This window comes from Mustelus asterias, chromosome 3, assembly GCF_964213995.1.
Source record: "Mustelus asterias chromosome 3, sMusAst1.hap1.1, whole genome shotgun sequence".
Taxonomy (NCBI): domain Eukaryota; kingdom Metazoa; phylum Chordata; class Chondrichthyes; order Carcharhiniformes; family Triakidae; genus Mustelus; species Mustelus asterias.
In genome coordinates, this window is record NC_135803.1 from 26,235,559 (window position 1) to 26,248,915 (window position 13,357).

The following is a 13,357-nucleotide window of genomic DNA, read 5'->3' on the forward strand; positions in this document are numbered from 1 at the left end:
CTGGGTTGGACTGCACTCTAGTTTTTAATCTCCCTTGTCTTGTATCTATTGCCACAGGCCAAAGTCCTCTGGAACCCTGTAATCTCGCCCCACTCTATATTTGAGGTCCTTCAAGATTCTTTTAGTTCCTATCAGTTTTTGTTTAATGACCAGTCAGGCTAAGAACACAATTCTTTCTGAAAAAGTGTAAAGAACTGAATCTTGAGAGCGAGAGGCACAAATGTTGAGGTTGAGAAACCTTAGAGGTTGGCAAGTCTGTCATTAAATAGTTTGTGGAAAAAATTTGAATCTATAAATGTATCTATCCAAATTGGTTAATAAATTTCCCAGTTTACAGCAATCACAAATTAATGTTGCCTGCGTAACCATCTTGTCAACATTCTCTATTATAAATCCCTATATCCATATTTCTATTATATGTACGTTTGCAGCACTGTGCATACTCTCCTGCCAAGTGGGGGTGCTGTGATGCCACTTACTGATGGGAGGACAACTGCAGCTTGATAAGCTAAATAGGAAGTTTTCTTTGTAAATGTGAGTTTATGAAATTCAAAGTAGAAAATTAAGAATAAGGACAGATTGTATGGCTTTAAATTGTGGCATAATTATGCCTGCATGCCCTGTTCCAATAATCATCGTCTCTCACCCTGCTTCATCAGGTTGGCCTGAATTTGCTGGCTGCAGTGCCACAGGAAACTGATATGATGCACGAGAGCTCTGCTCAAAGATAATTTCTGTCATCGTTCCATGAGAGAAGGTTCTCATTTTCTGATCTAGAACACACCAACTTCAAATTGTGACGCTTCCGTCGTCTTGCCTTGGGCCAACAAGGTTTTGTTACTGACATCTCTTCATTGGGCACTTGTTTAACATTAAAGGTTCTCCTTTTGGGGAAGATTATTTGGGGAAACAAAAGAGCGAGAGGGAGAAGAAAGTTCCATAGTTTTGAGGTTCTGGGAAAGAATGTACTTGAGATTACTTGAGGGCGGCACGGTAGCACAGTGGTTAGCACTGCTGCTTCACAGCTCCAGGGTCCCGGGTTCGATTCCCGGCTTGGGTCACTGTCTGTGTGGAGTTTGCACATTCTCCTCGTGTCTGCGTGGGTTTCCTCCGGGTGCTCCGGTTTCCTCCCACAGTCCAAAGATGTGCGGGTTAGGTTGATTGGCCAGGTTAAAAATTGCCCCTTAGAGTCCTGAGATGCATAGGTTAGTGGGATTAGCGGGTAAATATGTGGGGGTAGGGCCTGGGTGGGATTGTGGTCGGTGCAGACTCGATGGGCCGAATGGCCTCCTTCTGCACTGTAGGGTTTCTATGATTCTATGATTCTATGATTATGTAAGGAGGAGGAGGATACATGGGACAGCATTTAGTAATCTAGTAAAGTAGAACTTAGTAAAAATTGAGATGTGAAAATTCAGAGCAGCACTAGCAACACTTACTATTGGTCAAATAGGGATTGATGATAAAGATTACTTACGATGGAGGGTGGATGTATGAGGGCGGGAAGGGATGAGACCTATCGGGTGGACAAAATGGCAAAGTTATATGAACATGCAATGGTCTGAGTAACTGTTCAGATCTATAGGAATCCACTTAACGATCCAGTAATCTGATTAAATGCATCAAAGTAAAAAGAGATTCTATTTACTGTTGGGTAACCAGTCACAAGAAAAAAATAGGCTATTGAGCATGTTTGGGTGTTTTCTCATTAAAAATGCAGCCGATTCATTTTATAAACTTACCATCATTGGAACTTTGTTGACTAAAAATACAAGTCAAGAGGCTAGACGATGTGATTCAAGTTTTAATTAAAAACACATCTCAAGCATACATGATGCCTTTTTTAGGAAATGTGTGTCATCCAAGGCACTAGGCAAGCAAGTGACAGTTTATGCACATACATGCTAAAACAGCTTGTTCCACTTCAGAAGTCTGGCTCCAGCACCAACTAGTTTAGCTTGTTCCAACTACTGTATGAAGCACAAACTCTTTTATCAAAGTCGGTGTGCAATGTGCATGCACTAGCTGCAAGGTACTGGCCATATATGAATTGCTACCTTCAACTGCGCATGCACCGTGGTGGGTACTGGAAGAGCCAGGGACATGAAAGGGCAGTCAGCACTGAAGCGACCATCACTGATCTACTTTTGTGTGATGTGCTGCATAACAAGATCAGTGGATAAAAGGACTGAATCTCTTGAATGCTTTTGAACTGTACTGTTTTGCAAATTTTACTTCTTCCCTTTCTCCTTCTGCCTTCCTTCCTCCATAACAGAAATCATGATTACGGATGAGTATGGTGAAACAAGAGGTTAATTTCAGCCAGTTCTGTTTATGTATCTCTCCTCAAATGTACATTGTTTCTCATCAGTCCTGCTTTTGCATGAGTTGCTTGTGCTCTCAAATTTGCCTTGTACAAGTTATTCATTTCTTGATCAACTTTGAACAAACAAAAAGTTTTCTTCTGCTTGAAAACAGTTAAAGTTGTACATTCACCTAGTAAGTAACTTGTGAAAATAAAACGTGCTTTATAACACCTGGACCTGTAGTTCACAAAAAAAAACTACCCTACCATTGCCCGAAGTATTCTTCCTGTTTTCTTTTTACCCAGCCCCCTCTCTCCCCTATCACATCAAACCCCCTTTGCCCACCTCAGCATTAAATAGTGTTTAACATAAATTGGAAATTGATCTACATAGGCCTGAATGTTTTCCGCATGTCTCTCACAGTATTTTGGTACCAGACAACATGTTTTTAAAGAGGCATTGACTGAGAGATGATGTGTTTATGATATAAAAAAATAACAGATGCCACATCTTGTCAATGGTGCGTGGTGGTGAGATGGAATAATTCTTGCCTGCTTCACACTAATATAGCTGAGCCAACTAACTCTCTCAGCTCTTTGCCAGTTGTAATGTGGAAACAGCACGATGCCAGAAAAGATTTTTGAGTGCAGAAAGTCAGCAGGAATTATCTATTTCAGTTACAAAGCTGCATTCTTATAAAGTAACTACTTTCAGGTTGTTTAAAGTTTCAATTTTGTGTGTCAGTTTGTGAATGTACCACTTTAACTGTCGAGATAACTGCAAAAGCCCTTCACCTGCCATTCTGTGCTGGTCGATTGGACTCTTGAGATGTAATATGAATGATGATTGACAGGAGAAGACCCTCTGGTCCATCCAGCCTTTTCCACCTTAATCATGGTGTCTTGCGCATCGCATTATATACACAGCAGACCCATTCCAAAATCATATGATCTCTGGGTGAGATTTTTAAAAACCATTTTGAATGAAAACAGGCCCCTTTAACATGGAAACGTAGAAACTAGAAGCAAGAGTAGGCCATTCGGCCCTTTGAGCCTGCACCGCCATTCATTTTGATCATGGCTGATCATATTCAATATCCCGATCCTCCACCTTCCCCCATATCCCTTGATCTTCAGCCCCAAGAGCTATATCTAATTTCTTCTTGAACTCACATAACGTTTTGGCCTCGACTACTTTCTGTGGTAGTGGATTCCACACATTCACCACTGTCTGGAGGATGGAGGGTTGGGAAATCCAGCGGTAATCATCACTCACCCAGAATCGGCTCTCATTTGGAAGCATCTGCCCACAAGCCTATTCCAGAGGTTCACTGTTCTCTGGGGATATGAAGCACCTCCTCAACTCTAACCTAGATTAGGCTTTGTCCAACCTATTTATTTGGAGCAAACTGAACTAAAGCACCATCTATTCCTACATGAAGATTGATCAAAGCAAGTAATGCAGATAAGAGTGTGAATGTAATAAATCCCATGTCATCTGCTATGTGTAACATTACTACATATATTAAAAGCATGGGGATATTCCCCATTTATATCTTTAATAATTGTAGACAGATAAGAAAGAGTCACACAACTGAGTTAAGTATCTCTTCAGTGGCAGGTGAAGCGTTCATCTGAATTGCAATGAGCATCTGTACCAAATAAGGACATGCTTTGACCAGCTGACCATTGCTGTGTTGGTCTTGTTTGTTACTGATGTGCAAATGTTCAGTACTGTAAAGTGAACAGTTTGTCCTTTTGGCTTTAAATTATACTTGGTGTTGTATATGCCTTTGTGTTAAAATGGCATTGAAAAACTGAAATAATATAGCAAAGCAACAGGCCATGTAAACACTCAGGCCTTTGCCAGTGTTTTTCTCGACATGAACTGCCCATTTTAATCCCATTACCCTCACTTTCCATTTCTGAATTTAATGACCTATTATGAATTTCTATGAAATAACCTTTGAATCTGTGTATATCCAATTTCACGTTCTAATTGCACACTGTAGCAAGGATCCAAGTTCTCCATCTAATTAAGAGCTGGGAAGAATTGCGACCCTCACTAGAGATCACTCGTAGACTTGGTCATTGCAATATTACATCCTATGTACAAGACATTATTAACATGGCAACATTTTCTATTCTTCCTCTCATTTGATGCAGTATCAGAATCATGAATGCTGGATCTGGGATCAGAATCCTGGCTACTTTGGGATTGATTTTATCCAATTTGCCTTCTCCGGGTTGGATGTAGAACCAATTGACACTGCCCTATAACTACAATATCTTGAAACTTGCACCCTTGTACAATCTAGAGCTCAAATAACAGTCTCAACTGACATTCATTCATAGGTGGCGTCTCTCCCCTAGTGTGCATAATTTATTTTTTATTAAAATCTGAGATTAACAATCTGACTTAAATATTGTACTAAAATGTAATACCTGTACATGTGCAAATCCTTTCTTGATTAAATCCGGAGGACAGATCAGGGAAGCACAGTTTGTGCACTGTCCTTCAGCAAACTGTGATGTCAAATCTTGTTTTAATATCAAAGTTTTAATTAAACAGCAACTTGCAGATCGTGAACTAAAACTTGAATTTAATGATAATTGTAACAAATGATTGTGTGAAGCATTTCAGCCATATCACTGATTTGGAAAAGCTTGCTTTTTGAACTGGGATTACAAAGTCAGGTTTTTTGTTATTATGCCGTGCATTATCTTAGTGAATGGCAATTCAGTACCAATCCTCCCTTATTTCCCCACCACCTCAACAGTACTTTAACACCATGCTTTTTCTACTGCTTATTTTAGAGTTGTGAAGTTGATTTTAATGCTGTCTATGTTTTTTTGGGCTAGGTGGTCAGGAAGATTATGTTCTTTCCTATGAACCTGTTGGCCAACAGGAGGGTAAGTGAAGACTGACAAAAGTATTTTTTTTTAATTCATTCGTGGGGCATGGGCGTCGCTGGCTGGTCAGCATTTATTGCCCATCCCTAGTTGCCCTTGAGAAGGTGGTGGTGAGCTGCTGCCTTGAATCGCTGCAGTCCATGTGCTATGGGTTGACCCACAATGCCATTGGGGAGGGAATTCCAGGATTTTGACCCAGTGACTGTGAAGGAACGGCGAGTGTACAACAGTAAAAGAAAGTTAAACAATTTTTGTCACTTTTCCCCCTTCTAATCAATCTATATAGTTTTCTGAAGAGCATTTCTTTTCTTTCTCACTAATGTTCCATTTTCCACACACCAGGCCTCTTCTCGGTGAAGAGGGTGTGGAGGCAGAGCCTCTTCAATTGCTGTCCTATGATGAACTGTGAGATGGAAAAAATTAATATAAGGTGATTTTTCCATCCAGTTTTCCATCTTTCAGTGAAGACTTGCCATCTGCTCTGTGTTCCCCAATAGTTGTATGAAAAAAAACATAACATTAATCTTTAATGCCTTACCACACTACCAGATAATGCAGTGATTACATTTTACTGAGGTGCCAATCTTTGCAATGACAGCAGTCTTTCCAAGCTGAAGCCACGGTTTTCTTCCCTTCACTTTTAGCCTCACTTACACACACATTGTAAATTTGTACAAGAGTAGACCAGGCCATTGTTCATTCTGGGAGTTCCCTTTGGAGCAGCTAGATAAAGGGAGTGCACCTTTTCCCTCTTTCAGTAAAAGAAAAAGACAAGAAATCGCTTAAAAGTTCAAACCCCTTCAGTTTGACTTGATGCCACCTAATCAAGGTCACCTGTGTAGGCTTCTAGCTGCACAACCTTAGCCCTTCTCTCTCTTTTGTAGCCTTCAGTACAATTCCATTCTTCACAACTGCTCCCCCAGGGACCCACCTCCGCCACAGTGTACTTGTATGATTCCCATCTTACCGCTGTTGACAGCCAGCAATCTGCTGCAACAACTTCTTCATTGTACATGGTCTCCTCTCACATGCCCAAAGGTTTGATTCTCAGGCCCCTAATAGCCTTCATCTGTCTGAATTATTATTTGTAAGCATAGGATCAGTTTCCACATGTGGACCCATCTCCAATTCTCTGCTAACACACTTGACTCTACAACATCAGTAAGACCGATAAAGCAATTCTATTTGATTCTCACTAGCTACTTCTCACCCTAGTCTCTGAGCTTGCCTAATTCCCTATAGCTGCTGGCTCAGACTAAACCTAAAAACCTAAATTAAACATTTTCTTGGTATGGTGTTTAATCCTGAACTGAGTTCTAAATACTACAATCTAGTCAGTTACTGAGACTGCCTCACTCTATTTTTGTATCACAGTGTTCCACATTATCATCATCGCCACCAAAAATCCTTACCTCAAAGCTCAATTTCTCCAACACTCCTCAGTAGCTATCAGCTACCCGAGCTTCACTATACAACTTCCAACTCTACCACAATTCTTAAGATTGCAACTATTGTGTACAATGTCTCACACATTAGCCCAACCTCCACTCATTTCCCAATCTACAATGTTATCTTCCAGCTCACTCTTATCCATACATCCTCACATGACCTCATTCACCCCTTTAATCTTCTCCAGTACTCCATCCAGATTGAAAGCCTCCATTCTTCGGAGCATGGATTACTTTGCCACCTACGTTTTTCCTCCACTTCTCATCCTTGTGCTCCACCATCAGAGGCAGAACCTTCAACCAGAAGGAGGTCATTTTGCCCATCGAATCGTTTGTCTGCTTTCTGCAGTGTAATCCAGTCAATTCCATTCGCCCATGCTAGCCCTGTAGTCCTGCGAGTTTATTTCCCTCACATGCCCACCCAAGTTCATTTTGAAATCATTGATTGTTTCCACTTCCTACATTTTGTAGGCAGTGTTCCAGGTCATTGCCCCACACTGTGTAAAAAGATTCCCTCTCTCAACCTCTCTACATCTCTTTCCCAAAACCTTGAATCTGTGTCCCCTCATCCTTGTACGATCAGCTGACGGGAATGGTTTTCTTTGTCTACCTTATCCAAACCAGGCATTATCTTGTACACCTCTATCGAATCTCCCCTCAATCTCTATTGCTGTAGAGAAAACAACCCCAGCTTCTCCAACCTAATTTGTAGCTAACATCTCTTGTCCCTTACTATTCTGGTAAATATTCTGCACCCTTTCAAGGACCCTCAGAAAGGCACCCAAAAACATGATATAATCTTGTGGCTGCTAGAATTCAATAGCTGGAATGTGAAGCCTATCCCGTATTTTGCACATTACACTATTGGAAATAGCCCTGTCCTATGCACTGATTTAGGTTGCTTCATCTCTCTCATCTTCAAAAGCTTTCCTCTTCGCGATCGTATATGGCCACCTTCTTTAACTCTTTTCTCCATTTCCGTTTGGTATCGATTTTTCCCTCCTCTTCTTGAGTGCTTTGAAGTGTTTTGCCACCTTGAAAGTGTTCAAAAATTAATATTGTTAGTTGGAGGCAAATCTGCTGAAATGAAAGAGAGAGGTTTAATGGGCAATCTTTCGAGTGCCTGCCGTGTGGAATAGGGTTGAAGGCTTAACTTTAGTCCGAGAGTTGACCAGATAATAATAGGAGCTAAACAAATAATGGTACTTGGGAAATGTTCAAATATTTGTTGAAAGCTCAAGTCATCTAATGACTACTCCAAGAGAAAAAACATGTCCATTACTGCTGCCAAAGTATACAGCTGGAATATGATCCATTAAGCTAGATATTATTCCTGTCGGAATATTGTAAATATCACAACATGTCTACTTCATAACTTGAGTTTCTGTTTGTGTATTATAGTTCATTACTCTCGCCCTGTTATAATTCTGGGACCCATGAAGGATCGAATTAATGATGACCTGATCTCTGAGTTTCCGGACAAGTTTGGATCTTGTGTTCCACGTACGTATATTATCATTGCCAGTGAATGGAATGTATGCTGCTGAATTAGCTACTTTATGAGAAGGTATCTCTACCAACATAAGTGTGTGTCAGTCAGATTGCTGACTATTTACTGTCACTTGCAAGACATCACTGGGATGATCCAAAGCTATGTGCAGGCATTAGCTCCCAGACTGGGTATATTCAGCACTTAGATAATATAGAACCTTATGATACAAAATGATTGAGGCAACAAGGACATTTTGGATATCAATTATAAATTTGAGGATAATAGGGCAAATTGTGCAGAGTGTATCTTTTTTATTTTAAGCAATCCTCGCAAACCAGTGTTAGCTTATGATACCTTTTTATCAACATTTTTAAAAATTGAGGTACTTCATTATTAGAAACCAAATTACGATCAGACAATAGTTCCCATTTTGACTGCTTAATGATCACTACATTCTGGCTGACTGGCAAATTACCATTAATTTTCTCAGACTGCTATGATCATGCAATATTAACATCTACAGCAGAACACATCTGAACACATTTGTCCGTATGATGGAATAACGGGCTTAAACACGGGGAAGTGCTCCACCGCCTTATGCCTCAAATTATTCTCAATGTCCCAGCATTCAGCAATTAGATCAGTCTCGGGGGTTCTGTCAACTTTAGTTTGATGTCTGTATCTTTTTAAATAAACGTTGTTTTAATTCTGGTCACTGGCAAGGACAACATTTAATGCTTGGCACTAGTTTCCCTGAGAAAGTGGTAGTGGCGGATCACCTTTTTAAGCCGTTGCAGTTGGCAGGTCTGGTACGACTGTGTGGCTTGCTAGGCCACTTCAGAGGGCAGTAAAGAGTCGGATCACATTGGCGTTGGCTTACAACTTTATAAGCATGAATTGTTCATATTTGCAAGGAAAGAGGAACGGTTTTGATGGAAGTCTTTCACTTTCTCCAGATACAACTAGACCAAAGCGTGATTACGAAGTTGATGGGCGAGACTATCACTTTGTTACGTCTAGAGAGCAAATGGAAAAGGACATTCAAGATCACAAATTTATTGAAGCTGGACAATACAACAACCACCTGTATGGCACCAGTGTGCAGTCTGTAAGAGAGGTCGCAGAAAAGGTAAAGGACATCCTTTAAGTATGTTATTAAAATAAACCAGTTTAAAGTGTGTCCTCTAAATCAAGAAGGATATATTTTACACTGCATTTTAAAATATGATGCTCTTATTGCCAAGGAAAGTCTTTCCTCTAATAATGTTAGGTCTGTTGTTAGGATACAAAGCATCTTTTTCCAAAATGATTAAATTAAACACAATACTACACCTATCAAAGTTTACTTTGCAAGCAGATATCTTTGAACAATCTAGAAAATCTTTAGTGCTAATTTTGGTACCCATACTTTAACCTTTCCCTTTGTTTATGCTTAAGGGTAAACACTGTATACTGGATGTGTCAGGAAATGCTATTAAGCGACTTCAAATAGCCCAGTTGCACCCAATTGCTATCTTCGTCAAACCAAAATCAATTGAAAACATCATGTGAGTATATAGACTTCAGCCCCAAAAACAGGGTTTTCCCAATTCATTTTCGGGGTATGATTTTCAGTGCTCCCTATTCAATGCCAGTGCAGGGATTTGGAAAATTGTCCCAGAAATCTGGTGTGCGGCCTGTTACAATGTTCCTGTTTCCCTGTTGGTGGTGCTAAACAGCTGCTAGTTCCTAGTGCCACTATCTGAGTCTGAATTCTGTTATCTTTGCCCACTTGTTTTGTGTGACACTGATTTTGATAACATCACAAATTATAGGAAATTGGGTTTTGCTGAATCTGCTAACGATAGATCTGGATAAACCAATTTTAATATTAAGCAGGCTGTGCTTGAGGTTTTAATTAGTCTGCGCAAGGGGACTGGATAATTTTTGTGGTTAAGTGAAAGAATGCCAGTATTACTGGCATTTGGTGTTTCCTAACTTTGGGCTCCACTAGATTCATCACAGCAGTCCTTTACAATGTTGTGCATTTTCTTTTCCTGTGTTATAGACTTCACCTTTTCTGATTTCAATACAGAGTATAGCTGTATTACTGAGACTGAGAATAAATGCTTCTTCCTTTCCAGGGAAATGAATAAGCGATTAACAGAAGATCAAGCAAGAAAAACTTTTGAGAGAGCCATAAAACTTGAACTGGAATTTACAGAACATTTCACAAGTTAGTATCATATTGCCTCCTGTCATAACTATCTGTATAGTTAAATTAAAATGTGTCCCGAAGTCATGTTAGTTCACTTCCCCTAGACAAGAATCTGAGGCTGCTTTAGAAATAAACTGTTGAGAAAGCTTGATTGAAGTCAACCAAAAATGTCCTTATAAGTTCATAAGATATCGGAGTAGAATTGGGCCATTCAGCCCATCAAGTCCACTCTGCCGTTCAATCGTGGCTGATATGCTTCTCATCCCCATTTTCCTGCCTTCTCCCCATAACCCTTCAACCCGATTACCAATTAAAAATCTAACTCATTCTTAAATTTACTCAATGCCCCAGCATCCACCGCACTTTGGAGTAGCGAATTCCACAGATTCACAAACTTTTGTGAGAAGTAGTTTCTCCTCAACTCTGTTTTAAATTTTCTACCCCTTGTCCTAAGACTATGACCTCTCGTCCTAGAATGCCCCATCAGGGGAAGCATCCGCTCCACGTCTACTTTATCCATACTTTCTATCATCTTGTATACGTCAATTTGATTTCCCCTCATTCTTCTAAATTCCAGAGCATATAGGCCTAGACCAGCTCCATACCAGTGCACCCTTGTGGATACAGCTCTCAGCTGTAACATTATAGTTGGTCTCACTTTCTGTCATGTTGATCACTCCTCGTGTGAAGTTCTTCCTGACAAGTGCCTGAAATTTCCCTTTCACCAGTTTTAATCTACAATCACCTTGTTCTGGCCCTGAAGTAATAGTTCAGGTTAATGGCCGCCTTAATTCACATGGAACCTTACAGTAAAATAGAGATGGGCTTTTCATTGCTTTGGTTTGAGTTTGATGTGCCCTCCCAATTCCTCTTGCAATCATGAAATAAAACCTAAAAACGCAACACTAGTCAGTCAGTATCTTTTGAGTGGGAACGCTTCATCAGAATTCCTTTCCAACCTTTGTCTCATTTGCATGGTGATTAATCTGTGTATTTCCAGCATTTTCTGGGGGGTTTTTTATTTCAAATTTCCAGCGTGTATTTTTTTTTCTTCTTTTGCCATCATGCCTTTGGATGTAAAGATATAAAGAATGTCAAAATGCAAACTTCCAAATATTAACTCTTGTTTCTGCTTTGATGGCCAGGTATTGTACAGGGAGACTTGCTGGAGGAGATTTACAACCAGGTGAAGCAAATCATTGAAGAGCAGTCGGGGCCTTACATCTGGGTTCCAACCAAGGAGAAACTGTGAAATTCTCTTCATAATAATCACCATCCATTACTCGCGATGAGTCTGGACCCCCTTCCACAGGATTCACTCTGACTCCTGTCGATCACAGATCTCTCTCTCTTTGTGTGTCATGAAAAGTGATTTGTCTCTCGCCTGGGGGCGTTCACATCTCCTGTTTGTGAAAATTGCTTGTGCGTGATACCTGATAAAAAAATTACCACCATAGTTTTTTTTAAACTGAAGGGGAAAGGCCTGACGAACTGTTGAAGGGAGATTCTATGGTACAGTTCCTTAATGTTTAAGGGCAACAATTCTTCAGCAATTTTCAGAAAAAAGCTTTATATATATTTTTCTTTTAATAATAAACTGAGAGAAAGGAAAAGTAATCTTCATGTTTAGCATTGGGTTTGGAAACTAAATAATTCTAAGCAGCTTTTTGCACGATGAACTTTGGAAGCATGGTTTTGGCAGCAGAATCCCTGATGGTGTTATCATTTGTTGTCTCCTCCTGCATTTCTTTGTGCAGGTCATTATTTGAGCTGTCTCCAATTTTTCATTTCTCTGCTCCTTCACTAATTTCTGCTTTTGTTGGACAAGTTGTAAAACATGAACCTTTAAAGTGCAAAGGAATTTTTATTCACTTTACAAAGGTTCGTTGCAGACCATGCTTTTATTTTTGTTTTCCCTTCTGCCAATGAAAGTGCACGACAGATAAATAAATGTTTATGTTGAATGCCGATTAGAATGTGTTCAAGTGACATTGAGAATTACTTTCGCTCTTGTAGAGAATCTACTTTTATGAATTTGATTATTGAATGGGGAGAGGGGGGAGTTAAGAGAAACCAGTAAATATGACTATTTTAAATGATAACTGACATAATTTTCAATAGGACTTTTCAAATAAGGATGATCTGGGAGATGGGGGTGAGTATAAATGGGGAATTAGACTTAACTGAGGAATGGAGCTGAAACCTAATCATGACTATTTGTAATGGGCGTAAGACTTGAGATTTTAAGATATATAATTAATTAACCCGCAGTAACTATGTATTTTGATATAAATGATCAACTATATTAAGCATACTTTTAACAAAATACACTATATAACTTACCAGGAATGTGTGTCTTTAAAATAGCTGCACATATATTTTCTTTCCTTCTAACCATCTTCTCTCCATCGACGTTTTCTTCCTTTATTCCAAGCAGACATGAATTAATGTTTTATCATTTTAACCATAAGGATTGTGTGGGAAATGTGGTGATGGGGGTAAAACAGTATTTTGGGAATAACTGTAAGAAATAAAAAGCAAAATAAACCAGTTCTCTTTTTTTCCCCACTCCTCCCCTCCCACCCCCACCCTCCCCTGTGAATTCTGTGTGAGGTTATTCAAAGTGATGTGCATGTTTTCAAAATGTTTAAAGCAATTTTAAATAAAATAATTTTTACATTTTATGTACATTTGCAAGTGGGAATTGCAAAAATGTCATATCTTCCATTGTAGCTCTCAATCAGAGGCTTCTGTGTTGAGAAAATATATTTTAGCAGTTATAGGGTATGTTCTCAAACAAAACTTTAACACTACATTTAGATTAACTGCCTGGTACCCAACCTTTGCTAGTAATTTGGAGATGACTTGTTTTATATAGGAATAATGTGCTTACAAGCAGTTCAGTACACCTGACCCTTCTGGTGCTGCAGTTTGTACAGACTCTCATCTATATCCATTCCATTGTCAAGAGGGGAACAGCTAATAAACTTTAATGTACAATT

At 39.5% G+C, this 13,357-nt stretch overlaps 1 protein-coding gene across 11 annotated transcripts in view; it reads left to right on the plus strand.

Moving 5' to 3' along the window:
• The window catches only part of LOC144488343 (disks large homolog 1), a 61,182-nt gene extending 47,825 nt beyond the window's left edge, over positions 1–13,357 (plus strand). For 6 of the 11 annotated variants that reach the window (XM_078206428.1, XM_078206451.1, XM_078206472.1 and 3 more), the window contains 6 exons: positions 5,168–5,218; positions 8,068–8,169; positions 9,115–9,287; positions 9,596–9,705; positions 10,282–10,373; positions 11,501–13,357. In XM_078206428.1, coding sequence (XP_078062554.1) covers positions 5,168–5,218; positions 8,068–8,169; positions 9,115–9,287; positions 9,596–9,705; positions 10,282–10,373; positions 11,501–11,607 — 635 coding nt within the window. In that variant the 3' untranslated portion in view covers positions 11,608–13,357. Of the gene's footprint in view, positions 1–2,275; positions 2,312–5,167; positions 5,219–8,067; positions 8,170–9,114; positions 9,288–9,595; positions 9,706–10,281; positions 10,374–11,500 lie in introns of all 11 variants that reach the window. The other 5 variants (XM_078206396.1, XM_078206420.1, XM_078206464.1 and 2 more) reach the window with 1 other exon arrangement.